We start from the raw sequence: 24,412 nt of genomic DNA on the forward strand, positions 1-24,412 counted from the left end.
CTATATGCCGTGGTCAGTGTATATCCGTTGGTCCTAAATAGGCACTGTTCTCCACCGTAGTCAAAATTCACTAGTGTTGCCCACAGCAGTGCTAATAATCGTACAAATTTCCATCAATATTGAATGTTAAAGGTTATTGTTGAGAACTATGACCAGCCAGAATAATGAACATGTACTTCAGCAGCCACTGACATGATTTTTTTTAATTATTTTTTTTTTCAATAAATTCGTAGCACATCCAAATACAGTGGGTAATCCCTGACGTTTTCACATTGGTGAATGTAGAGAATTGACCGTCATAATAATTATAATGATATAAATCTAGATTTAAATGTTAATCCAATTGATTAATTCAACAATAATGTTTTTAGTTAAGTTTCAACTAAAGGTTTATGTTTACCAGTGAGTCTAGTACATAGCTTTTGAGATTTAGATGACGCTACTCTCCCAATCTTGATAGATCTAGAGATTTTGTTACACTTTGTAGTACTAGTAATACCTCAGTAGACAGGAATTAGATACCGATATAACGCAGGTCTTGCCTTTTCCGTTGGGCGCCACTTGTTACGACACAAGACTCTTCGAAATAATAATAGACTCTCAGGTTATTACTCTATAAATACTTTAATATTACAACAAGTTATGTAAATACGAACATTTCATTTCTCTTCCTGTCAATCTCTCCCGGCTTTCCCTTTTCAACATCACTTCCATTCATTACACAAATTCGCACCATTATTCATGCACACCGTGCTGCGCTACGACCGTAACAATATACTTATGGCATAATAAGACCTTACTTCAAAAGCAACTGTTTACTGTGTACATATATACATGCTTTTGTACATGACTACTAAGTGGAACATTATTTGAAAGTGATTCCATTGACTCTCTATTGATATAGACTCTCTATTGACTCTCTATTGATATAGACTCTCTATTGACTCTCTATTGATATAGACTCTCTGTTGACTCTCTATTGATATAGACTCTCTGTTGACTCTCTATTGATATAGACTCTCTGTTGACTCTCTATTGATATAGACTCTCTGTTGACTCTCTATTGATATAGACTCTCTATTGACTCTCTATTGATATAGACTCTCTGTTGACTCTCTATTGATATAGACTCTTTATTGATATCTTATATATGAAATAAAACTTGTCTTCGAGTCCAAAGATCTAGGAGTGCAGTATGTCCCGCGGCAACGAAGTTTTAGCAGTGATCTACATATTTTACCACATGCAGCACATAGGCCTACTAAACCTATATATATATCAGCACCAGAACTGTGTTCATCAAAATATTACATTTTAAAGCTTTTATTTCTAACTTGTGTATCTTCTAGTCTGAAGATTAAAAGCAAAGTGCAGTATTTTATTTGACCGCGCAGACTCGTCAATGACATAAATTTTGCCACTACCAATGCTGGCCAAACTATTGTCTTCCGATGTATCGATTCAAGTCCTCTTTTCGGGTTCTTCGTCTGTCTTTGAACGAATGTCTGTAATATGTATTTGTCTCTCCACCTCTCTCACTCAAACGCACTTAGACAAACTCAAGTCTTCGCCTAGCCTCGCGCTAGCTATTCAAATGCAAACACAACACGTATGCGTGGAAGTCTCCACCTCAATAATTGTTCATTTATAAAAGAAAAAAAAAAAAAAAAAAAAGGGCAGAGAGTAGAGAACGGGAATTCCCGCACTTTCCTCACCATGTTATTTGTAATACAAAGCTTCTTCCAAGTCTAGTTCAGAGCCATCAGACTTCTAGAGTCCCAGAGCTAAGATCTAACACTCTGATGCAAGCTAGGGGCCATCATTCAGCGTTTCCTTTTGCAATAGGTAAGTCTTTTCTGTACTACATTTAACAGTATTTCTTTTAGATATTAGGGAATTAGAGCACAAAAGACAGAGATGAACACATTGTGTGATAATGAGTGTTTCTGTGACAGTTTCAATTATATAACGAAATCATTTCAATGTTGATTAATAAATACGTTACAATACAGAAGTTTTGAGGCTAGGACATAGTTTTTAAAAAGTTAAAAGCAAAAAAACAAAAGAAGCCCATAGACAAACCTGTTCTTGCATATAATCTAGAACAGACAAAGTCAAATGTACACCTGCAATTAGCGTGATATAAAGCGCGCCCTGATTATATAACATAACCACCCATCACTCTCTTTTTTCTCTCTATCCGTTGTAATATTGTGGCGGTCTTGTAGACATAAGGTTCTCAAACTTTTTTAGCTCAGGGATCCCATTACAAGCCATACGATAATAGTGGACCCCCCGACGTAGCATGATCCGTATGCCCTAATCACATACTTTTAAAGGCGCTGGTATAATCAAAATCTCCGCAACAGTGTGTGCTGTTCTGATCTGCGCTCATTGTATTGATATAATATGAGGCCTTAATAACTTTGACAATTTTATGTTGTCGCATTGTTAACCCTTAAAGTGCTGAGATGCTTTACAATGAGCGCATACAAAATGGAATTATAATGCTGATGTTTAGAGGCTAAAGTACCACACGCGTTTTAAGGGTTAATAATGTTCTTTGATTTGCATAAACTTCAGCTTGACGTTTGAACAAATCTACGGGTTTTTCTTTCAGTTCATTTTGATCTGTTACGAGATGGCGCTTTAGTTTAGCAGGTTTTAAACTTTAGTTCGATAACACATTCAAACAAATGGCACGTTTAATTAAACGAATTACACATTTTTAAAAAATGCAAAATCAAACAAGTATGATAAATTCAAAAAAATGTGACATTCAAACAAATGACACACTCAAACAAATGACACATTCAAACTAATGACACATTGTGGTAAATTTCTAATGCCTTTGTTTGGTATAAACCCGAATTGTAAATATTCAAGAGCATCTTAAGTTGTGTGGACCTCTATTGCGGCTTCCTTTCTCTGTTCACTGTCCCTATTTCCATTACACTCTTGCTCTTCTGCAGACGTCTGCTCACGCTTCAAATATTCATCCATAATCTATCAGCAAATTAATTTAATTGTACACAATTTTAATTTTTCTGCGGACCTCCACGGTCGTCTCGAGGACCCCTAGGGGTGGGGGATGTCTGCCGATCACAATTTGAGAACCGCTGTTGTAGACCAACTGTTATTAGTAGTAGAAACTAGTTTACTGAATGGTTAGCATAACCACCAACTTTCGCCAATGAATGTCTGGTACCCATTATGGTTGGGAGGACTTAGGTACGTATTTAAAAATTCCCAAAATTAGTATAGCTTTAGAGCCTATATACAGTACAGAGTCGAACTAGACTACAGTAAAGGTTGTGCTATAAATATAAAGTTAAAGCTTGTTAAAAGGAAGCGTGGGTGTACATGAACAGAGCAACACCTAGTGTTTCAATTGTAGCTCTGAATGACCATGACAGTGTGCACGGTATTGAGCGTGTGAACGGTGGTAGCCCAGAGTTATCTCGCGTCTCGATTGTTTTTTTTTTTTTTCGTGGATAATGACTTCGTGGAAACAGCTGGTGTCTCATCAGCGAGTTGTTATGTTGTGTGTCGCGCTGGCCAACCCTGGAAGATGTAACATTTTAAAGTGTCCGTCTCACAAAGTATCTACTACAGAATCTCAAGTTGATACTCGATTTGACAAAAAAAAAAAGAATTTAAATGATTCTACTCAGACACCCCTTCCATCCACCATCCCACAGCCAGGTTTGAGTGAGTGTTGTGACCCAATTCAAACGCGTGTCTGAGCGTACATTGTTAAAGAATAATAATAAACAATAAAAACATTTAAAAAAATACTTATTTAAAAAAACAAAGATTACATTAAAGGTAGTTGTATCAATTAGTTCGTCATGTAATTAAATTTGTAATTGATTTAGACTAACAATAAAAAAGCAATTATAAAAATAAAAAAAAGGAACGACCTGAATTTGAACTTGTGAGCTAAAGCTTACTCAGGGTTCTAAGCCAACGCGGTAACCACTCTGCTGGCGTAGAGTCTATAAACATTGAAGATTGCATAGTTATCTCTTGTTTCTATTTCATGTTTGTGTCCCCTAAGCCTGAGACGGCAGTCTAATATAAAAGGGACTAATTCAGCTTATACCACCACTTTAGTCAAGTATTATTTCATTCCCTTGTTTGAAATACCAAACAAAGTAATTTTTTGTGTTGTCAGGTAAAAGAAAAAATCATGCAAAATTTCTGCTAAATCCGAGATTGGGTGTCGGAGACAAAACGTGTACAAACTTTTGGCCAGACAGACTCACCGACAGAGTTGCTATAAGCTTTGTAAAAACAAATGTTGCAAAGGTATTTCTTTTGAATAAAGCAACATCTCGATTAGTTTGTTCTGGCTGTATTGTCATTAGACTTGCCTTCCATAACAAAAGAGTGCTGTGATCATAGATACAAAAAAAGAAAAGTTTAAGTACCCCTTTAAGACCTTGCGATCTGTAGAGCAGATGATATAAAGGTCTATTTCATGTGACCAGCCCAACGATCAATCGCCTGCCAGGTATTAATTCGAATTCATTAGTTTGGCGGTCTCGGGGGCGTCCTAAAATTCCTAAATTTAAAAATCCCAATATTCTCCTAGATTTGAACCCGATACCCACTGGGTAGAGAAGCCACCACGTCCACGTCCCCTATTTTCTTTAAAAGTAAAATTTTCCTGCTTTAACAGAAAGTGGCGTCCTACGCGTATCTATGTGTCAATCTAGTCGAGCATGTCAATTAAAGAATTAAACTCTGCTAAGTCGTAGGTTGTTCTGGCTGATTCAGGCAACCCGTTCTAAACTATGCTAATTCAGGCCGATAGCTTTATTAATAATGATTCCAAAATGAAAAGTTTTACCTATCCTATCTAGTATACTCTGTAATTGACTATGAGTAATTCTGTATTTTCCTTTGACACTGCTTATATCAGTAATGCGTATTTCTCCCGTATTGACCTTGACCTTGGCCGAGACACGTAGCCTTGACCTTGTGTGCACATCAATTAACAAGTCCTCATAGAATAAGTCTGGGACATAGATCGAGCTTTGCCGGCCGCTGAACAAAAAAAAATTTAATAGAAAAACGGACTGGGACTATCTCAAATTTGTAAACGCAATTGTGAGCTATGAGGGAAAGGGGGGGGGTTGGTATTCCGGTGTATTTTTAGACCAAACTGTAGGCAAAGGAGACAATACACTTTCAGAATGTGGTAGGCCTGGGATAAGAAAGGGGGGGGGGGCTATCTTGATAACAAAAATTTAAACTTTGTAGAATTTTTATTACAAGGCTTCTATCAACTCACTCTGTCCGTCCGTCTGGTAAATTTAGGAAATTTAGGCACCGGATATTCATTTTGTCAGTTTTTCTTTTGTATTATGAAAATGCAGCTAGAATCGTTATAGTTACTATTTATTATAACATCACCGATAGACCATAGCCTAAGGATTAAATATGCGTTAAAATTTTAAAATTATTTTCAAAATTAAGGTCGCTAATGAAAAAGTGCCTAATTTTCCGGTGCCTAATTTTCCGCCTTGTCAAGAAGTGCCTAATTATCCGGTGCCTAAAAATCATGGTGCCTAATTTTTCGGTGCCTAAATTTCCGGTGCCTAAATATCCAGTGCCTAAGTTTCCAGACACCCCGTCTGGTACAACTTTTCATTTTCGATGACAACACATAAATTAATTTTTTAAAAATTACCAGGTAGTTAATCAATTAGTGTTAAGTAAATATTTAATATAAAAAGGGAGATTATTTCTGCAGCATTGAGATACTTGGCAGTAATTATGATGTCTTTCCCTTAGATTAGCTTTCTTCTTTAAGCTTTTTATTTTTAACTTTTTACTTGAAATGAAGTGCTATACATCAATAAAATTATAAATGATTAGGTCTAGGTATCGAGAAACGACGTGCTGTAGAAGTGGGCACGCATTGTTAAAGTTTGGCTTTTTTTTTTTAGTTGTAAAATGTAAAAAAAAATTGGTATATAATGTTTCTGTGGTTTACGATTAACGCGGGTGTCATGTGGCCGAAACAACGACCAACCGACTTTACTGTTCCCCAACTAATGTCCGGTACCCATTAGAACTGGGTGGACTCAGAGGCGTTCAAAGATCCCGAAATTAAAAATCCAGTCTTCACCAGGATTCGAGCCCGGGACCCCGGTTCAGAAACCAAGCGCTTTATCGCTCAGCCACAGCATCTCCTCATAAAAATGCGGTGTTCGTATTCTTTCCTCCCAAAAGAAAGTAACTTGAGTTTTTAAGTTTATCGTTTATAATTTTTAGCATAAAATTCACCAAAAAAGTATAGCATGAAATTTATCAAAAAATTTTGGTATGAAAGGGAAAGATCGCTAAGTTATCAGTTATATATCGGAGTGGCCAACAGAGAGAGAGAGAGGGGGAGTCATTTTAAAACAATATTCAGCAAACGAATATTAGGCTATTAAAAGTGCTTGATAAAATTCTTAAACATCGTTAGTTCTTCTTCAAAAATTATTGTTTATAAATTATTCTAATGAGCATAATTGGTATATGTCCAAAGATAAAATCAATAATACATATTGTAAGTATATGCTTTAAAATATCAAGGTTTAAACAAAGTTACATAGGATTCGCCCATGGACTAGAAATATTCAATTCGCGGTCTTCTTTGTGATTAAAATTTGTAATACAATTTTTCATAATTATTTGACAGTATTGTTCCCTTGAAAAGAAACTGAGCAACTGTTTATCTCGACGAGATTTCTGACTTGACATTAAATTTATTCATTTTTGCCAAAAGGTAAAAAATCAGCACACAATTTGTAGCGGCTTTAAATCTAATGGGGCGGCTAAAAAAAAAAAAAAAAGTTTATTTGAGGCCTTTTGGGAACTAGCTTAGCCCCCCTGTGTATACGAAAGGTACGCCACTGTACTGCATAAATAGACCTAGATCTAGAGTAAAAGATTTTCATTCATAATTGGATTAGAGAACACGGCTAAATGGATCTATCTCAATGTAGATATGATTACTAACATGCTAACACTATATCGCGTCTCTACTCTCTAGCACTTTTAATCACAAAATTGCGAAGTACTCGCTATTTCATTGCTACAAAATTTGTTTTTAAAATTGTTAAATTTGAAGTACAAATGAGAGTCCTATTTAGATAGACATCAGGTGCATATCAAAAGTCTTAATGCGCATAAAAAAATTGACTTACAACTAAATTTAGAAAGCCTTCAGGACAGAAGACTCAAAAGTAAAGTAGAAATTATACATAACTCACAGTACCATAATCTTCAAATACAAAAACAAACTTTAATAAAATACTAAGAGAGACACAAAGATAAAGGCACATTCCTCGTCCCATATGCGTAGACAAATTTGTAGAATTGCTCCTTCTTCCCTAGTGCTTTTAGAGCATGGAATGGGTTGCCTTAGCCAGCCAGGAAAACCGGTGACTTAGCAGAATTTAGGTCATTGGTTAATATACATGGCTAAATGTAATTACGATTAGTACAAGATTGTCTCGGTTTTTCAAGTGACGTCTGTATTTTATAAGATAAAATAAGCAAATGCTTGATGTTTGGATCTAAAACCTTTAAAAACAAAACAAAAAAACAACAACACTATATCATGAAATATTTGACTAAATAAGCTACTTAATAAATGGAAAAAGAATTAATCAATGTTATTAATATATTTTGTATTGTGAGCCGACATGCTATTTATATATATATATTTTTTTAATCCATCAATCGGGTTATCAATTAAGAAATCTGCGATCTATTTTAAAGACTTACCTCCCCTAAATTATTTAAAAAAAGCACAAATGCCATAAATGACATACACACACACATGCAAGAACACCCACAAATACACACACACACACATACACAACGGCTCTCTTTTAAACATATAGAAAAATAGACAAGCCTTTGAGATTGATGTGGCGCAGGAGGGAAGGGGGGGGGGCGCGGGGCTTGTTTACTTAAAATTGTACAAACTGTACCCTTTCAAACTGCTTGCAATGTATGCTTTGAGCTGATATGTAGAACATATGCTGAAGATCTCTCTATATATAGTACCTTTCTAAAGTGCAAACCTTCTCCATATTAAACAGATCTGTTTCGCTTGTGTTTAAGTCACATTACAAACTGAACTCTCCTTTCTTCAATGTTTAGTATAGGTTAGGGAGTGTTCCGTTATAAAATCATTTCGCATTCTAAACGTTTGTAAATACATTAACTGCATGATCTAGTTGTTAAAAAAGGGAGAAAATATTCCTTTTCAGACGTCTAGATCCTTGGGGCAAATGATGTGAAGCTCGTCTAGTTGTAGGGTAGACGGTTAACGAGGGGGACAGTTGGCCAGCACAACGAGGAGCCACTTTTACTTTCCCCAACTAATATCCTGTATCCATTATGGCTGGGTGGACTCAGGGGTGATATAAGGATACCAAAGTGGATGCAGACTCGAGACGCCTTGGCTAGGAAGCAATGAATTGCCTAAGGCACCAAAATTATCCTAAAACTTAAAAAAAAAGAAACCTAGCTTCTCTACACTCGCTTTGTTCTCTACACTCGCTTTGTTCTCTACCCTCGCTTTGTTCTCTACACTCGCTTTGTTCTCTACACTCGCTTTGTTCTCTACCCTCGCTTTGTTCTCTACCCTCGCTTTGTTCTCTACCCTCGCTTTGTTCTGTACACTCGCTTTGTCCTCTACACTCGCTTTGTTCTCTACCCTCGCTTTGTTCTCTACCCTCGCTTTGTTCTCTACACTCGCTTTGTTCTGTACACTCTCTTTGTTCTGCCCACCGGAAACACCAAAAAAGCAAGCTATTTATAGCTTTTCCGCATGTATGAAAATCTCTATTGATGACTTGACTAATGTCCTCTACAATGTGAGCTTGTATTAGGCTCTACCTTCTGTTCTAATGTCTTGTTTTGTTAAAAAAAAACGTAAAGAAACCCTTTCAGATGATGTTAAGGTCATCAGTTTCTGTGGCACACGGTTAACGAGGGTGTCATATTGCAAGCACAACGACCAACTGACCTTTCTTACCCCAACTAATAAAGTCAGGTACCCATTAGAATTGGGTGGACTCAGGGGCGCTCTAAAATAAATCACGAAATTAAAAATTCCAGTCTTCGCCGACATTCGAACCCAGGATCATAAGTTCGGAAGATCAGCGCTTAACCACTCAGCCACCGCACTCTCCATCCCTTCCTGTCTGATGTATTCTAAATTTTCGTACGCCATTAAAGCTTTTAGGAATATCTCTATCTGTAAAGAAAGTGAGGTTAAGGTTTGATTTTAAAGTGATTTTAAAGCATTTGCTTGACAAATAGGAATATTTTATTTTAATATGCGATGAAACCTGTTCTGGGATTCGAACAGTTAATTTCGATACACTAACAAGGTGAAATAACAACTTTTTTAAAAATTTCAATGTTGCGCTTTATGTATTGTGGTTCACTTATTGGTGGAGTATTCAGCAAGTTTAGACTGAAAGATATCAGATGAAATTCTTAGTTTTTTTCTTCAGTAAGAGATACCTCTGGAAATGTTTTTGACCTCATTTAAAATTGAAGAAATATGATTTAGATAGATCTAGTATTAACAAAAGCTTTGCATTTTCTCCTCTTGTTGTTTCATCTCTTTGGAGAGAATCTCAAACGTCGTGACAGAATTCAAGAGTAGAACAAGCGAATTGGGTAATACAGTCGAACTAGAATTAATTTGATGATGCAATTGTGTGTTATCTTGTAAACAAGTTTCTTCGCACAGAAAACAAGGGATGTGTCAGTTCTGTATCCGTGGAATTCCCCCCCCCCCCCACTTACTGAGCATACGGCAAATCTAAGCGCAACACTTATCTCATTCACCATTTACTGGGGGTGGCGACAGGCGTAGCCTACCACGCCATCTGCAGTCCTGTTCGTTAACGGAAGTGTAGAGCAGTAAAAAGTTTGTCTCCGTGGAAGAAACAGAGACGAAAAAAAAAAAAAAAAATTCGAAACCATTTTTTTTTCCAGAAGATACGAACCAAATATTGCTTCTCTCTGGCGTGGGCAAGCCAGCGTGTTGAATACACGTATTAAATCGCGACATTTCATCTTTAATGTCGTAAAGTTTTTTTTGAATTTTAGAAAACAAGACGTCAAGAATGTTACGACAATAGTGCTGTGTAAAAAAACAAACAGTAAACACAGTGTACAATAATGTGAAAAGCTGTGAATATATAGAAGGAGTGAAGCCTCTCCTTGCTTGTGTGTAGCCTATTGTGTCATCGCGTATTGTGTCACGGTGGGACGTGTCATAAATGGATGTTTTATTGACTAATTTCATAGACTGACCTAGATCTATGTTAACTTGAGAGATGTAACGATGTCTGGATACCTCTCTGCCTGACTTAGGATTGTAAGTGTATATAAATATATTTTAAGTTGGTTTATCCTTGTCTTTCATGCATAGTCATCTATAAGTCGTGTGGTGTGCGCTCTGGACTACAGAATTGAACGCCCAGGTCTCCTGCATCATAGGATGTTTAATTGACAGATTACTTATATTAGCAGACCATCTGTGAGACTCCATGCACTAAGGCTGCGTGCCGAGACTTGACTTTAATGTTAACAACTTTCCTTCAAAAGATGTAAATTAGCTGTCAAGTCTTTTTAACTTGCAGAACAGAATATTCAACTTAGATCTGAGTTATTGTTAATGTTTTATATACTTATTCAAGATTTATATAAACACCTAAATAACCAAATAGATTTTTGTGGACTATTTAAGTTAACAATAATAGAATTCTTTTACTACTTAACCCTTACAGTGCTGAGCTTTTTTACAAGAGTGCATACAATACGGAATTACAATTCGAATGTATAGAGGCTAAACTACCACACGCATCGAAAGGGTTAAGCAAAACAATTGCAACGTTTATTATTATAAATCAGTTATGTGATGTATAGATTTTATAACATATCTTATACTCACAAAATATTAGTCAGATAAATTTTTTTTATTTTATTCTCAAAATTTAATTGTTTATTTTCTTTTTCTTTATTTTTATCATTGAGAAAACTATTTGAGCTAAATAAAAAAAAAGTAATGATCACATTTCAGACCATGTGGTCTATAGGGCAGATGATGTAAAGGTCATCAGTTTCTGTGGCCTACGGTAAACAAAGGTGTCATGTGGCCAGCACAACAACCAACCGCCTTTACTTTTCCCCACCCAACTAATGTCAGGTACCCATTAGGGCTGGGTGGACTCAGAGGCCCGAAGATCCCGAAATTAAAAATCTCAGTCTTCACCAGGATTCGAGCCCGGTACCCAAGCACTTTTCCGCTCAGCCCCCGCGCCTAAATAGTACCTAGAAATAAAAAAAATACATTTTTTTTTTCTGTGTAAAATGTTTAGCTGAAGCAAAGGACTTAGTTCCTGAATGTGTGAATAACCCCTGAAATATTTTTGTAAAAAATGATCAGTTGAATCAATTAGTAGAACAAGCCACAAAAGAAAGAACTTTTTTTATAACTCAATTTCCGACATCCTGGTTTTGGTTTCAACCTCACGAAATTTCGGGTGGCATCGAACTGCTTCAACTTTTTAGACTAGCAATGAGCCAAACCCAGGCTTGCGTATTTCCCGACAGACTACTAGAGTATTTAAACATACACAGCCTAATGACAGCTTTCCATATTAAACAACAACAGTGACAACATTTAGTAAGTCAGAATATCTTTCCAAAACTATCAAGAGGACTGGAGAGATTCTTAGACTTTCATCTTGAAGTAGGCATGGTGAGACTTTGATCTTGAAGTAGGCATGGTGAGACTTTGATCTTGAAGTAGGCATGGTGAGACTTTGATCTTGAAGTAGCCATGGTGAGACTTTGATCTTGAAGTAGGCATGGTGAGACTTTGATCTTGAAATAAGCACATTAAATTGTAATCATTTGAAATCAAGGATACTGCTGCTATCAAATAAATGTATATTCTTATTCTTACTTGGTACAATAGCTTTGGTCGCCTTTGTCATTGAAAACAGTTCCGCGGGAACCAGTAGAGGTAAGTGCCAGGAGTAGGACTGTTTCTCAGAGCGTATTTGAAACGCATATCATCAGAAGCATTTTATAGAGAGTTGAATGCTTTTATCCATGACCACTTCCAGTAATTACCTTTACGACACCGCATAGTTTAAAGTAATTACAAAACACTAGAAAGCATACGTTACGTTCTTAAATTATTAAATTAAAAACTTTTACTGTCATGTTAATCGGATCAAATACATTCAGACACCTCTTCTGTTAGCTTTAAGCTAGTGTAGAGAATATTTTAGTCTTTCTTTAAATTAACTGACTAAGCCTTCCCTTTTTGTCAGAAACTTAATAACACTCACGCACACCAATACACACGCACACACACCAATACACACGCACACACACCAATACACACGCACACACACTAGAACTAGCCCCCTCACACAGAAACACTTTTGCACACAGCGTAAAAAGTATTATTGGTGTGTCATTAGTTTCTGGTGTATGTGTGTTGCCGAGCCGACTAAGGTCGCCAGTAAGTACATTCAGATATTGTAATAACGTCTCTGAACCGTGTTAGACTACCCTTTCCCTAGTGTTATTGTGTATAGAAACCCCCCTCACCCAGGTGTTATGGTCTAGCGACACCTGCCGTGACGTCACTAGCAGTTAACGTTCTCATAAGTCTCTAAGGGCAATAAAAAACAAACATTGGTGTCTGAAGGCGTGGGGACGAGCTGTGTGATCTATAGTCTTACTGAACTAGTTGCTGTCAAGATGAAGTAATCTGTTAATAATGTTGTACTAATGATAGCCTTATTTGTACTGGCTGTTGCCATAATGTACTATTTTTGTACTAGATCATGCACTTCTTTGTACTGGCTGATGTCATCATGCACTTCTTTTACTGGCTGATGTCATCATGCACTTCTTTGTACTGGCTGATGTCATCATGCACTTCTTTGTATTGGCTGATGTCATCATGCACTTCTTTGTACTGGCAGATGCCATCATGCACTTCTTTGTACTGGCTGATGTCATCATGCACTTCTTTGTACTGGCTGATGTCATGATGCACTTCTTTGTACTGGCTGATGTCATCATGCACTTCTTTGTACTGGCTGATGTCATGATGCACTTCTTTGTACTGGCTGATGTCATCATGCACTTCTTTGTACATGATGGTGCCCTAATGTACTATTTTGTACAAAAACAAAATTTAATAAAATACTCTGAAAGACACAAAGATAAAGGCACATTCCTCGTCCCATATGCTAGGACAAATTTGTACAAATACTCCTTCTTCCCTAGTGCTATTAGAGCATGGAATGGGTTGCCTGAGCTAGCCAGGAAAACCAGTGACTTGGCAGAATTTAAGTCATTGGTTAATATGCATGACTAAATGCATGACGCTTACGACGTAATCATCTTCATTTTGAAATAACGTCTGTATTATATAAGATGATGTTATGATGTACTACTTTGTACTGGCTGATGACATGATGTTCTACTTTATAACTGATGACATGATGTTCTACTTTATAATAACTGATGACATGATGTTCTACTTTATAATAACTGATGACATGATGTTCTACTTTATAATAACTGATGACATGATGTTCTACTTTATAATAACTGATGACATGATGTTCTACTTTATAATAACTGATGACATGATGTTCTACTTTATAATAACTGATGACATGATGTTCTACTTTATAATAACTGATGACATGATGTTCTACTTTATAATAACTGATGACATGATGTTCTACTTTATAATAACTGATGACATGATGTTCTACTTTGTCCTGGCTAATGTCATGAGGCACTACGCCTAACAGCAGAGTTTCTCGCCAAGGCTCTTTGGGAGGACTGATCCTTCCAGCCTTGCCACCAATTGGAGATCATCTCAGGCTAATGTCACGATGCACGTCTTTGTACTGGATGTTGCCATTATGTACTATTTTGTACTAGATTATGTTATGATGTACTACTTTGTACTGGCTAATGTCATTATGCACTTCTTTGTACTGGCTGATGCCATTATGTACTATTTTGTACTAAATGATATTATGATGTACTGCTTTGTACTGGTTGAGGACATGATGTTCTACTTTGTACTAATTAATGTCATAATTTGTGATTAACTTTCCCGAAAAAATCTTATAAACATTCTACCAATATTTTGTGTTTGAACTTTCACCCCGATATTTATATTTGAACTCTAGACCTTCGGTTCAAAGGCTCAACACTGATTCAAACAATACAAAAGTAAACAAAAAAGTGACCAGAGAACGTGAACAAATATTGTATAAAAATCAAAACACGATGAAATGAATGTTCATCCTCTAATAGTCTAATCTGCTTTCTTGTCAAGTTTTCTGAACATTTCTGTATAAGACGCTTCTCAAAACCAAACTTAGGAACTAGTCTTTTCTGTTTATGGGGAAGGGAGTTTCCAGTATTGTTGATCTTTTTTTCTTCCATATGTAATTGGTTAAAAGTACAGATATACACATTTTCTACTAATACCTTTTTTTTTCTCTATTGTTTTGGTTTTTCACGTGGTTTCAAAATGCTAATTATCACGTGATTACATCTTAATATTTAGGATTCTTCAACGTCAGAGCAGGCGTGGATTTGGTTTTCCAAAGTTCTATTATTAGTTTCTTGTCGTCACGCTTTTATTACCCTTGGTTTCTCAACCTGATGTCTGGTACTGAAAGTGTGCATGACATGGCGGGGCCTGCACTGACTCGAGTGGACTGGGAAGAGGTTTCAATGAAACGTAGTGAAATATTTAGAGAACCAGAGTATTCGATACCAACATGTATACCTATAAATAGCATACAATTTCCCAGCCTGTTAAAAACTCGGCAAAGTCATGACTTAAGTTTGGCAAGTGAAGCTATACCTTGGTCATTGATGTGATGGTATATTTGAAGGGTATTTAGTCTCAACGTTTTGAGATCCCCTAACACCAACTGCTTACATTGCCCCTGTGTCACGAAAGCTATGTAACTGCTTACATTGCGTCTGTGTCACCCAAGCTATGTAACTGGCTTACATTGCGTCTGTGTCACCCAAGCTATGTAACTGCTTACATTGCCCCTGTGTCACCCAAGCTATGTAACTGCTTACATTGCCCCTGTGTCACGAAAGCTATGTAACTGGCTTACATTGCGCCTGTGTCAACCAAGCTATGTAACTGGCTTACATTGCGCCTGTGTCAACCAAGCTATGTAACTGGCTTACATTGCGCCTGTGTCACCCAAGCTATGTAACTGCTTACAATGCCCCTGTGTCACCCAAGCTATGTAACTGGCTTACATTGCCCCTGTGTCAACCAAGCTATGTAACTGGCTTACATTGCCCCTGTGTCAACCAAGCTATGTAACTGGCTTACATTGCGCCTGTGTCAACCAAGCTATGTAACTGCTTACATTGCCCCTGTGTCAACCAAGCTATGTAACTGCTTACATTGCCCCTGTGTCAACCAAGCTATGTAACTGGCTTACATTGCGCCTGTGTCACCCAAGCTATGTAACTGGCTTACATTGCGCCTGTGTCAACCAAGCTATGTAACTGGCTTACATTGCGCCTGTGTCAACCAAGCTATGTAACTGGCTTACATTGCGCCTGTGTCACCCAAGCTATGTAACTGCTTACATTGCCCCTGTGTCACCCAAGCTATGTAACTGGCTTACATTGCGCCTGTGTCAACCAAGCTATGTAACTGCTTACATTGCCCCTGTGTCACCCAAGCTATGTAACTGCTTACATTGCCCCTGTGTCACGAAAGCTATGTAACTGCTTACATTGTGCCTGTGTCACCCAAGCTATGTAACTGGCTTACATTGCGCCTGTGTCAACCAAGCTATGTAACTGCTTACATTGCCCCTGTGTCACCCAAGCTATGTAACTGGCTTACATTGCGCCTGTGTCACCCAAGCTATGTAACTGCTTACATTGCCCCTGTGTCACCCAACTATTTAAGTACATTCTCCTTTTGGTACCCCAGTAATTAAAAAAACTTTTACATCCACATTCTGTATTAGACTACCCCTGCTGTGTATTAGACTACCCCTGCTGTGTATTAGACTACCCCTGCTATGTATTAGACTACCCCTGCTCTGTATTAGACTACCCCTGCTGTGTATTAGACTACCCTGCTATGTATTAGACTACCCCTGCTGTGTATTAGACTACCACTGCTTAGTATTAGACTCACAAAGAACCAACTGCTATATAAATATTAAGTACACACATTATTTTTATTGTTTTTTTTTAAATTTATATTCAAATGAATATACTGTAATACTCTATGTTGAAATTAAGAAATAATGAATGATAATGACTTTGGCGTATGGTCTTGGCCCATAAAATAAAAGTGCAGCTGTCGAACATAATGTAGTGACTCTAAGCTAGCCACACGGGCATTTAGTAGAAAAGCTTCATTTTGAGAATTTAAAGAAGAGCAGCGTAACAGATTGGCCCTACCGGAAACGCTTGACATATCCCAGGTGTCATGGAAAACGCCAGGCAGCTAATGGCTTCTTAACTATTAAGAGAACTCATTACAATGTCCTCGATACTAACATTTGCAACTAACGGAAAGCGAAAGTATGCTTTAGACAATAGCCTTGTCCGCGTATTAAGTTGCAAAACATGTAGGTTACAGACTGGTCTGCATTCCACGTGAAATCTTCAGACTCGATGACAAGTGTTGGCTTGCAAGTGTTATGATTTATGTATGGTCCACACGTTTTCACACCATCCAACACAGGTGTAATGTTTTTATAACGCCAATGAATCAACGAGTAATAAATGTTCTAGTTTATGCTCTCGGTTAATCTTTGCTGTAGTTAAACATTTATCTAATATGGGTTAGGGTTAGAAAAGATCCATAACTTTCATTGAATCGTAACATTATTCTATTAGATTAACCTATTTTCTAAAAAGTTAGTCTTTCTTGCCAAATATTTCCACACACACACACATCTGACTTACTCCTCTATATTGAAAAATATAGGATCTTTTCCATCACTACATACCTCTTTATACTCATTAACTTTTGTAACTATTGGAATATTTTTTTAAGTTGTGCTAAAAAATAAGTGTTTTTATTTTACGAAGTTTGACTTGTTTGCCTAAAAAGATGTTGGTTTATAGTTTTGTGAGTGAAATGGCTCTACTCAATTCTAATTTGGTATTATACAGTATTGAGATGAATTGTATCAAATAGATTAAAATAAAGAAATCGATTATAGTCTTTTTTTTTAAAGGGGACAAATGTTTCACTGTCTAATTGGTCTAATTGAAAGTTATTGACTAATAGCTTTTAGAAATAAAATAGGTAAGTAGGTACCAATATACCCGTGAGTAGTACCAAATACTCTGACTAGTGTGGCATACCCCGAGAAGTACCATATAACCTAAGCGTTAGCACATACAATGACTAGTGTCACATACATACCCGAAGAAGTGCCTCGTACCCTGAGTAGAACTACGTACTATGATTAGTACTGTATATCCGGAGTAGAGCTACATACATTCAATAGTGCGACATAGCATGAGTAGTGCCATACAGTGTATCATGATTGAAGTACTGCACATTGTGCTCATGGCTTCAATATTGCCTGAAAATTGTCTGAATAGTAGCTTGGCGTTTTTAAGCAAAGTACTTTGAATCGCAAAATATTAAATGAAAAACATTTTCAACGATAGTCATTTTAAACATTGACACTAATATACAAACTGATTTTAGTTTCTATTACAGATGAGACTCATCTTGTTCTCAATGATCTAGCCACATTGAAATGAGTAAAGCCACTGACAAGCTTGAGGTCAACGTTCCTGATAGCCACAGTAAGTGTGTATACACTACCAGTAACAAATAGTGATCGTGAGTAAAATGTTAATGTACACTCAAAATGTTAACATATAAAAATCTTACATTAGTATTTAGAAAGAAAACTTTTCGGTTTTTAAAGTTACTGAGAATTAGGTATTTACAGTTAATAATCTTTAGTATATAGACTTGTTAACAATCTCTCAGTATCTAGGGTCATTCTGTCAGTCATTGAGTTTCTAAGATTGTGTTTTTTTTTGGACCAGTTTCAATTCTGGTTCAAAGATTCTCGACTGGTGTGGTCGAACCGTCATTATTATCTTGTGCTCTCTCTCTCTCTCTCTCTCTCTCGTACTCTCTCTCTCTCTCTCTCTCTCTCTCACTCTCACACACACACTCACTTTATTTTACTTTTAACTACATTTATTTACAAAGCAAATATACATAAATTAACGCTATCAATTAATGGTCACTTGTTTTAATAGCTATTAGACCATTCTACAGCTTTCTCATTCCGGATGCAATCTTTAGACATTTAAATGCGAACATAACGGCTTAATATACACTGGATAATGCAAGGGGGGGGCGGTTTGGGCTACTGGTCCCAATCGTCCGCACTGCCCCCTCAAGTGCAGAAAATAGATAGATAGATAGATAGATTGATTGATTGATTGATTGATTGAAAGATAGAAAGAGAGAGAGATATGATAGATTAGATTAGATTAGATAGATTGATTGACTGACCGACTCATCTACTTAACCTGTCTACATAATAAACTTAATTTCTCTATCAACAGAGAACAAAGCCTCTAATGATTTCGATCGGATATTCGGTAAGAATACCTTCTGTTTATATTCTATAGAATGCTTAGAATTGCTTCACACAAAGTGTGAAATGTTGATTGAAAGTATGTTATTTATATTAAAAGTTTCTCGGAATATTATTTCTACTCTTCAGTAGTCACAATAGTTTAGTCTTGTTCCTTAAAGTGACGGGCATGTTTCATTACGACTTTCAGAAGTATTATGTTGTGAAACACTTTATTATGATAGGTAACTTGTTGATACAAATAATGTTTCATGTTGAGTCTTTGTGAAGGGGAAAGCAAAGCTGTGTATTACGGATTGGTCCTCTTTAGTCACACAAGAAGTGTCAAGGATTATCTTTCGAGACGTAAAATGCCACAAATTATTTGCTGACTCTTGGAGAACCAGCAAATAAATTTTATTGCGCTATAAATATGTGATATTATCAGTTTGAAACACGATCCTGTGTAAATGAAATTATTTAGGTTTTAGTTTAGGTTTATCATAAAAAAATATTTCGAAGTAACTGAAGATGAATATTAACATTTCTAAGTGATATTCTAATTTCATGTTGTCTTCATTTAAATACTGACATGCACCTTACTGATAATGCCGGGGCCAGTTATTTAGATGTTTCAATTGTATCTTTACTATCTTTAAACAAGAAAAAAAAAGCAGTATTGATCACCGGTCGTTGGTTTGTAGGCGTAATGAAAAATAACTTGAAATAAACATGGACAAGCTTCTTTGGAAAACCAAACTGAATAAAACGTTTATTCATAAAATACATACAGATTCAAACTAAAAGTAGACGTATATAGAAACACAAGTGAAATGATCATTTAAACATGATGCAATTCACTAAAAAAATTTCACGTCATTTCTGTCTGACGTCACTTGTTAATCTCCTCATCCACTTTCACCCCAGCCTTTTAATTACGACAGACCAGTCCGTAGTCTCACCAGAAACTCACCAGCCTTTTAATTACGACAGACCAGCCCGTAGTCTCACCAGAAACTCACCAGCCTTTTAATTAAGACAGACCAGTCCGTAGTCTCACCAGAAACTCACTAGCCTTTTCATTACGACAGACCAGCCCGTAGTCTCACCAGAAACTCACCAGCCTTTTAATTAAGACAGACCAGTCCGTAGTCTCACCAGAAACTCACCAGCCTTTTAATTACGACAGACCAGTCCGTAGTCTCATCAGAAACTCACCAGCCTACACAACCAAAACATTCGCCCCACTTTTCTCCTAGTTACGCCAGAAACACGCTCATACAGCCTCTGAGAAGTTGTAAAACAGTACTCAGATATATTTTCTATACTTTATAAAATTGTGTGTGTGTATATAAAGAAAAAAACAACACATTTGAAGTAAATGTTTCTTATATTATTATTTAATATTGATACTAAAATTTTGTAAATATATTTTATTTTAGTTTTATCTAAAGTCGTTACACTTTTACAATCCAGGAAATTATTACTATATATATCCTGTATTTCACATATATTTTGAACTTGTAAACTAGAACTGATTCGTCATGTATTCTAGAGATCTAAATTCGTCTGGTTAGAAATAGATTAGAAATTTCCATTCAAAATTATTTTAGTAACAACCAGAATTAGTAAACACTATATAAGGGACACAATCTAGTAGAGCTATTTTACACAATTGCTTCCTTTAACTAACAGTAGCAATTAGCCTTAACAAACCTCAGTATCAAATTGTTAACTTCGATTTGGATTTATGAAGTTTTTCTATTTGAATTTATCAATAGAAGTGTTCGGAATTTGTATTCTGGATTTATTCTGTTTTGTTGGTTGTAAAGTCTAGTTGTTTCAATTAAAGAACAGGAAGATTCACTCAAACTGAAACATAAACTCAATATCAGTCGATATATATCTTGTAGGATACAATTTTCTTTAATTAATTATCAATTTTTTCTCACACTCTAGGGAATCACGAGACTATGGTCTCAGACGGGTCAGAAGCAGACCTACACCAGGAGTTCTACTGCTGTGAGAAGAATCCAGGTCATCCGGATTTCATACCAATCAAAACATTTAGCATCGAACACATACCCCAACGCCACCAGGATAGGGATCTCTATGACTTCATCACATCTATCGCTGACATGACAGTCCGGGTGGACGTTAAACTGACCAGTCAGAACAGACCCATGTTCTGGCCTAGGACCGATGTAAAGTATCCCTTTTACGAGATGAAAGATATCAACGCTGGTAAGAACAGGAGGCTGGGCAGCGGTAGGGTCAGTCTGGTCACCAAGTACGTGGACGGCTACGACGCAGACGGATACAAAAACCTCATGTCCTACAACGTCTGCCCATGTCACACGTGCCGCGAGTCTGTGAACGCGAGCGCCGTCTGGTGGGACATTGAAATCCTGACCGCCACCCACGTCGTCTTCGACGATCTTGAAGCTGCCCAGACCACTTGCAGACTCTTCTACGACGACAAGGACAGCCCCGTGGTCACGATCGACGGCGTTTGCGTTGGTTTTCAAAACATAGAGAGAGACTGGTGCAGGCTGGTCTGCGTGACGTGCAACAAGGAACTTGGCGACAAACTGTCGCAGATGAAGAAGCGCTGCAACACTCTCTGGAAAGTCGTCCATCCCAAGTATTATGATAGCAAGAAGGACGAACACAAGCTAATGTTCATTGTGTCACACCCACACGGACGTCCGAAGTACGTCAGCATCGGACAGTGGGAGGACAGGATTCATTTAAAAAATTTCATTTTCAATGGGAACCAGTTCAGCTACAAGACCAGTACGTGCCCAGGAAGTAGTGGGGCTACAGTGTACTGTCTGGGCTACACTGGATGGTGGCTGTTTCAGCTGGTTCACAGTGGTTCCAAGTCAGAGCTTAATTACTGCAGTCCTGGCTTTGTGTTATAACTACCATCTCTTGTTTTGACTTATGAATATAAACGATGTTTCCATACGTAATCACACGAATCATTATGCCGTCCCCTGCCCATTTACAAAGTAAGTTGTTATTATAAAGTCAGAATAGGTCATGAAGACATTTTACTGTAAAAATTTCTTTGGTTTAAAAAAGTGCGTCCGGCCTCGTTATATTTATTTCTCAAACAGCTAAAGATTTCTTTTTGTTCTATATTTGTGATAGTAATACAAATATTTATTTCAAAATGTTTTGTTGTTATCATAAATAGTACAAGGGAAATAAATAGATTTTTAAAAAATCTAAAATTTTGACTTATCTTATCTTATCTTATATAATACAGACGTTACTTCAAAAAAGAAGATGATTACGTCCTACGCATCATGGATTTAGTCATGCATATTAACCAATGACTTAAACTCTGCAAAGTCACTGGTTTTCCTGGCTAGCTCAGGCAACCCATTCCATGCTATAATAGCACTAGGGAAGAAGGAGTATTTGTACTAATTTGTCCTAGCATATGTGACATGGAATGTACTTTTATCTTTGTGTCTTTCAGAGTATTTTATTAAATTTTGTTTTTGTATTTGAAGATTATGGTTCAGTGTTTTATGTATAATTGCTACTTTACTTTTGAGTCTTCTGTCCTGAAGGCTTTCTAAATTTAGTGATTTTACTAAAGGTGTTACTCTAGTCAAATGTGAATATTCGTTTGTTATGAATCTCACTGCTCTATTTTGTGTCTGTTCCAGTTTCTTAATGTTTTCTTGAGTTGAGGGGTCCCAAACGGAGGATGCATATTCTATTATTGGCCTAACCTAGGTTAAATAACATTTTAGTTTTATGTTCTTATTTGATTTATAGAAATTTCTTTTAATAAATCCTAATGCTTTGTTTGATTTTTTAATAGTTTCATCAATATGTGGATTCCATGACAGTTTTTCATGTACTTACGAGTGAATAACTTTCTTTGTATGTAAACCTATTTGTATACCTGTGTATTTTTATTTTATCTTTTCTAGATAGCTTATTTTTTTAAGTCTGAGGTTTGGGTCTAACTATGACATCGAGATTTGTTTAGTGGTCTGACATTTGAACTTAAGGATTACAGTACATCCAAATCTCGGTGTGTTGTTTATTGTGGAGATAATCCGAATCATGTTACTTTGGTGGGTTTAGCTAGAACAAAGAAACAAAAGCATTGCTATTAATGTCTATAAGCTTCTCAAGTCCAACTTTCCTGGTTAATTTCTATCTCAATCTTGACTTAACCTAACCTACATATAATATAGCCCTAATAAATCTGTCTCAATCCTGTCTAAATCTAACTATAAAGTCTGTTAGTAATGGGCACAAGCGGCCTTAGTCAAGAGAAAGAAAAAGAAAGCTGCCCTATCAGATAGCCCTTAATTTATTTTTTGTAAATAGATGTATACACATGAACGAACTGGGGCAAAATCTGCCGCTCCAGAATTGGTTGGATTAGCCTCAACAGATTCTGCCCCGTCTCAAGACGAGACCAAAACCAATGACTCATTTGGCTCAATCTATGGCTCTCATTAGACATAAGGTGCCATATAAAATAAGTTGTAATGCAGGTTTATTTAGGTGTGCAGTTTTTTTTTTTTAAAGTCATATGATCTATCTATAGTTCGTCCATTGTGGTTCGATGCTGACCACTTTCGTCATCCACGGGACTGAAGGTTTTGTACTGTGGTTTTGTGCCTCCATAAGTGGCTGCTGAGATCTATGTGAGCCCTGAACGTTCGGCTGTACAAAAAAGCTATATAAAAATTGCTATGTGAAAAACTGTTTATTATTTAGCATTCTCCTTTATTATTTTGTACACCTATTGTGTCTTTTATTGCGTCATTGTATGATATTACAAATAACTTTTGCACCCTGGCCAAATGTTCATCCCAACATTGAACTGTACACCAGTCAAAACAAACACAGTGCTTCCCCTTCTCATAAGGCCTGATTCTTCTTTTCCTGAGAATAGTCAATAGTCATTATGGGTTTTCTTCTGGGTTTTCTGCCAACTGCAATGTCTCGCCAGCCGAGCAAATCAATCAGAAACCGGAATCGTAAATGTAGTAAATTTTTTATTTAGCGCTCTAAAATAATAGCGTGCTTCTTTTAGAGTTCCTGATATAGTCATTTTATTTTCTTTATTTATTCCAATGGTATACTTTAAAAATACTTTTATTTTTAGTTCCTGTTAGAAGTACCTCATTTTTATTTCCTATTTCATTATTAAAAGTATTGCAGTAAATATATGATCTTACTAAGCCATTGATTGCTAATTTCGTAAAGTAATAAAATAGTCGTATTTAAGTTAGCCAGTGACAGTTTTTAGAACAGACAAAACGTGATGAGTCGGTAACATGGTCTGGATGATATATTAGTTTCTTTTAATTTCCTTCCTATTTCTATTAGGTATTATAAAGTGTTCTTTTTTTAATTAAAATATTTCCTCAAAAAAAAAAATAATAATAATATTACTTCAATACTTCTCAATGCACTATGCCATTGGTTTTCCTGGTTGATTCAGTTTAATACTTGAATAGCACTTCGATAGAAAGACGTCTTTATAAGTGTTTACAATCACTTTGAGTGGTTTAAAATGACATTGTTTGATCAGCCCAAAAGCTATGAGTCAGAAATGTGACCTTCTGATTGAAGTTAGACTTCGTAAGTAATAGAAAAAACAACAAAATCCGTAGACTGTAGTTTCAATGAGAAATCACTGAAGTCACTTCTAGTTTTAAGTGTGAGACAAT

The 24,412-nt window shown here is 36.5% G+C and overlaps 1 protein-coding gene across 4 annotated transcripts; it reads left to right on the forward strand.

Annotated features, from left to right (window-relative positions):
* Window positions 1-1,660: 1,660 nt before the first annotated feature.
* LOC106070140 (uncharacterized) lies at window positions 1,661-23,904 on the forward strand. Of its 4 annotated transcripts, none has more exons than XM_013229982.2 (4): window positions 1,661-1,845; window positions 17,819-17,907; window positions 18,688-18,723; window positions 20,658-23,904. In XM_013229982.2, the coding sequence occupies exons 2-4, from the start codon at window positions 17,859-17,861 to the stop codon at window positions 21,620-21,622; spliced, it is 1,050 nt and encodes a 349-aa protein (XP_013085436.2). In that variant the 5' UTR covers window positions 1,661-1,845; window positions 17,819-17,858; the 3' UTR covers window positions 21,623-23,904. The 4 variants fall into 4 exon arrangements, with proteins under 4 accessions (XP_013085436.2, XP_013085435.2, XP_055896472.1 ...); XM_013229981.2 differs by having other exon boundaries at window positions 1,662-1,845; window positions 17,807-17,907; XM_056040497.1 differs by lacking the exon at window positions 1,661-1,845 and adding an exon at window positions 9,880-10,408.
* Window positions 23,905-24,412: the final 508 nt, after the last annotated feature.

This window comes from Biomphalaria glabrata, chromosome 9, assembly GCF_947242115.1.
Source record: "Biomphalaria glabrata chromosome 9, xgBioGlab47.1, whole genome shotgun sequence".
Classification (NCBI taxonomy): domain Eukaryota; kingdom Metazoa; phylum Mollusca; class Gastropoda; family Planorbidae; genus Biomphalaria; species Biomphalaria glabrata.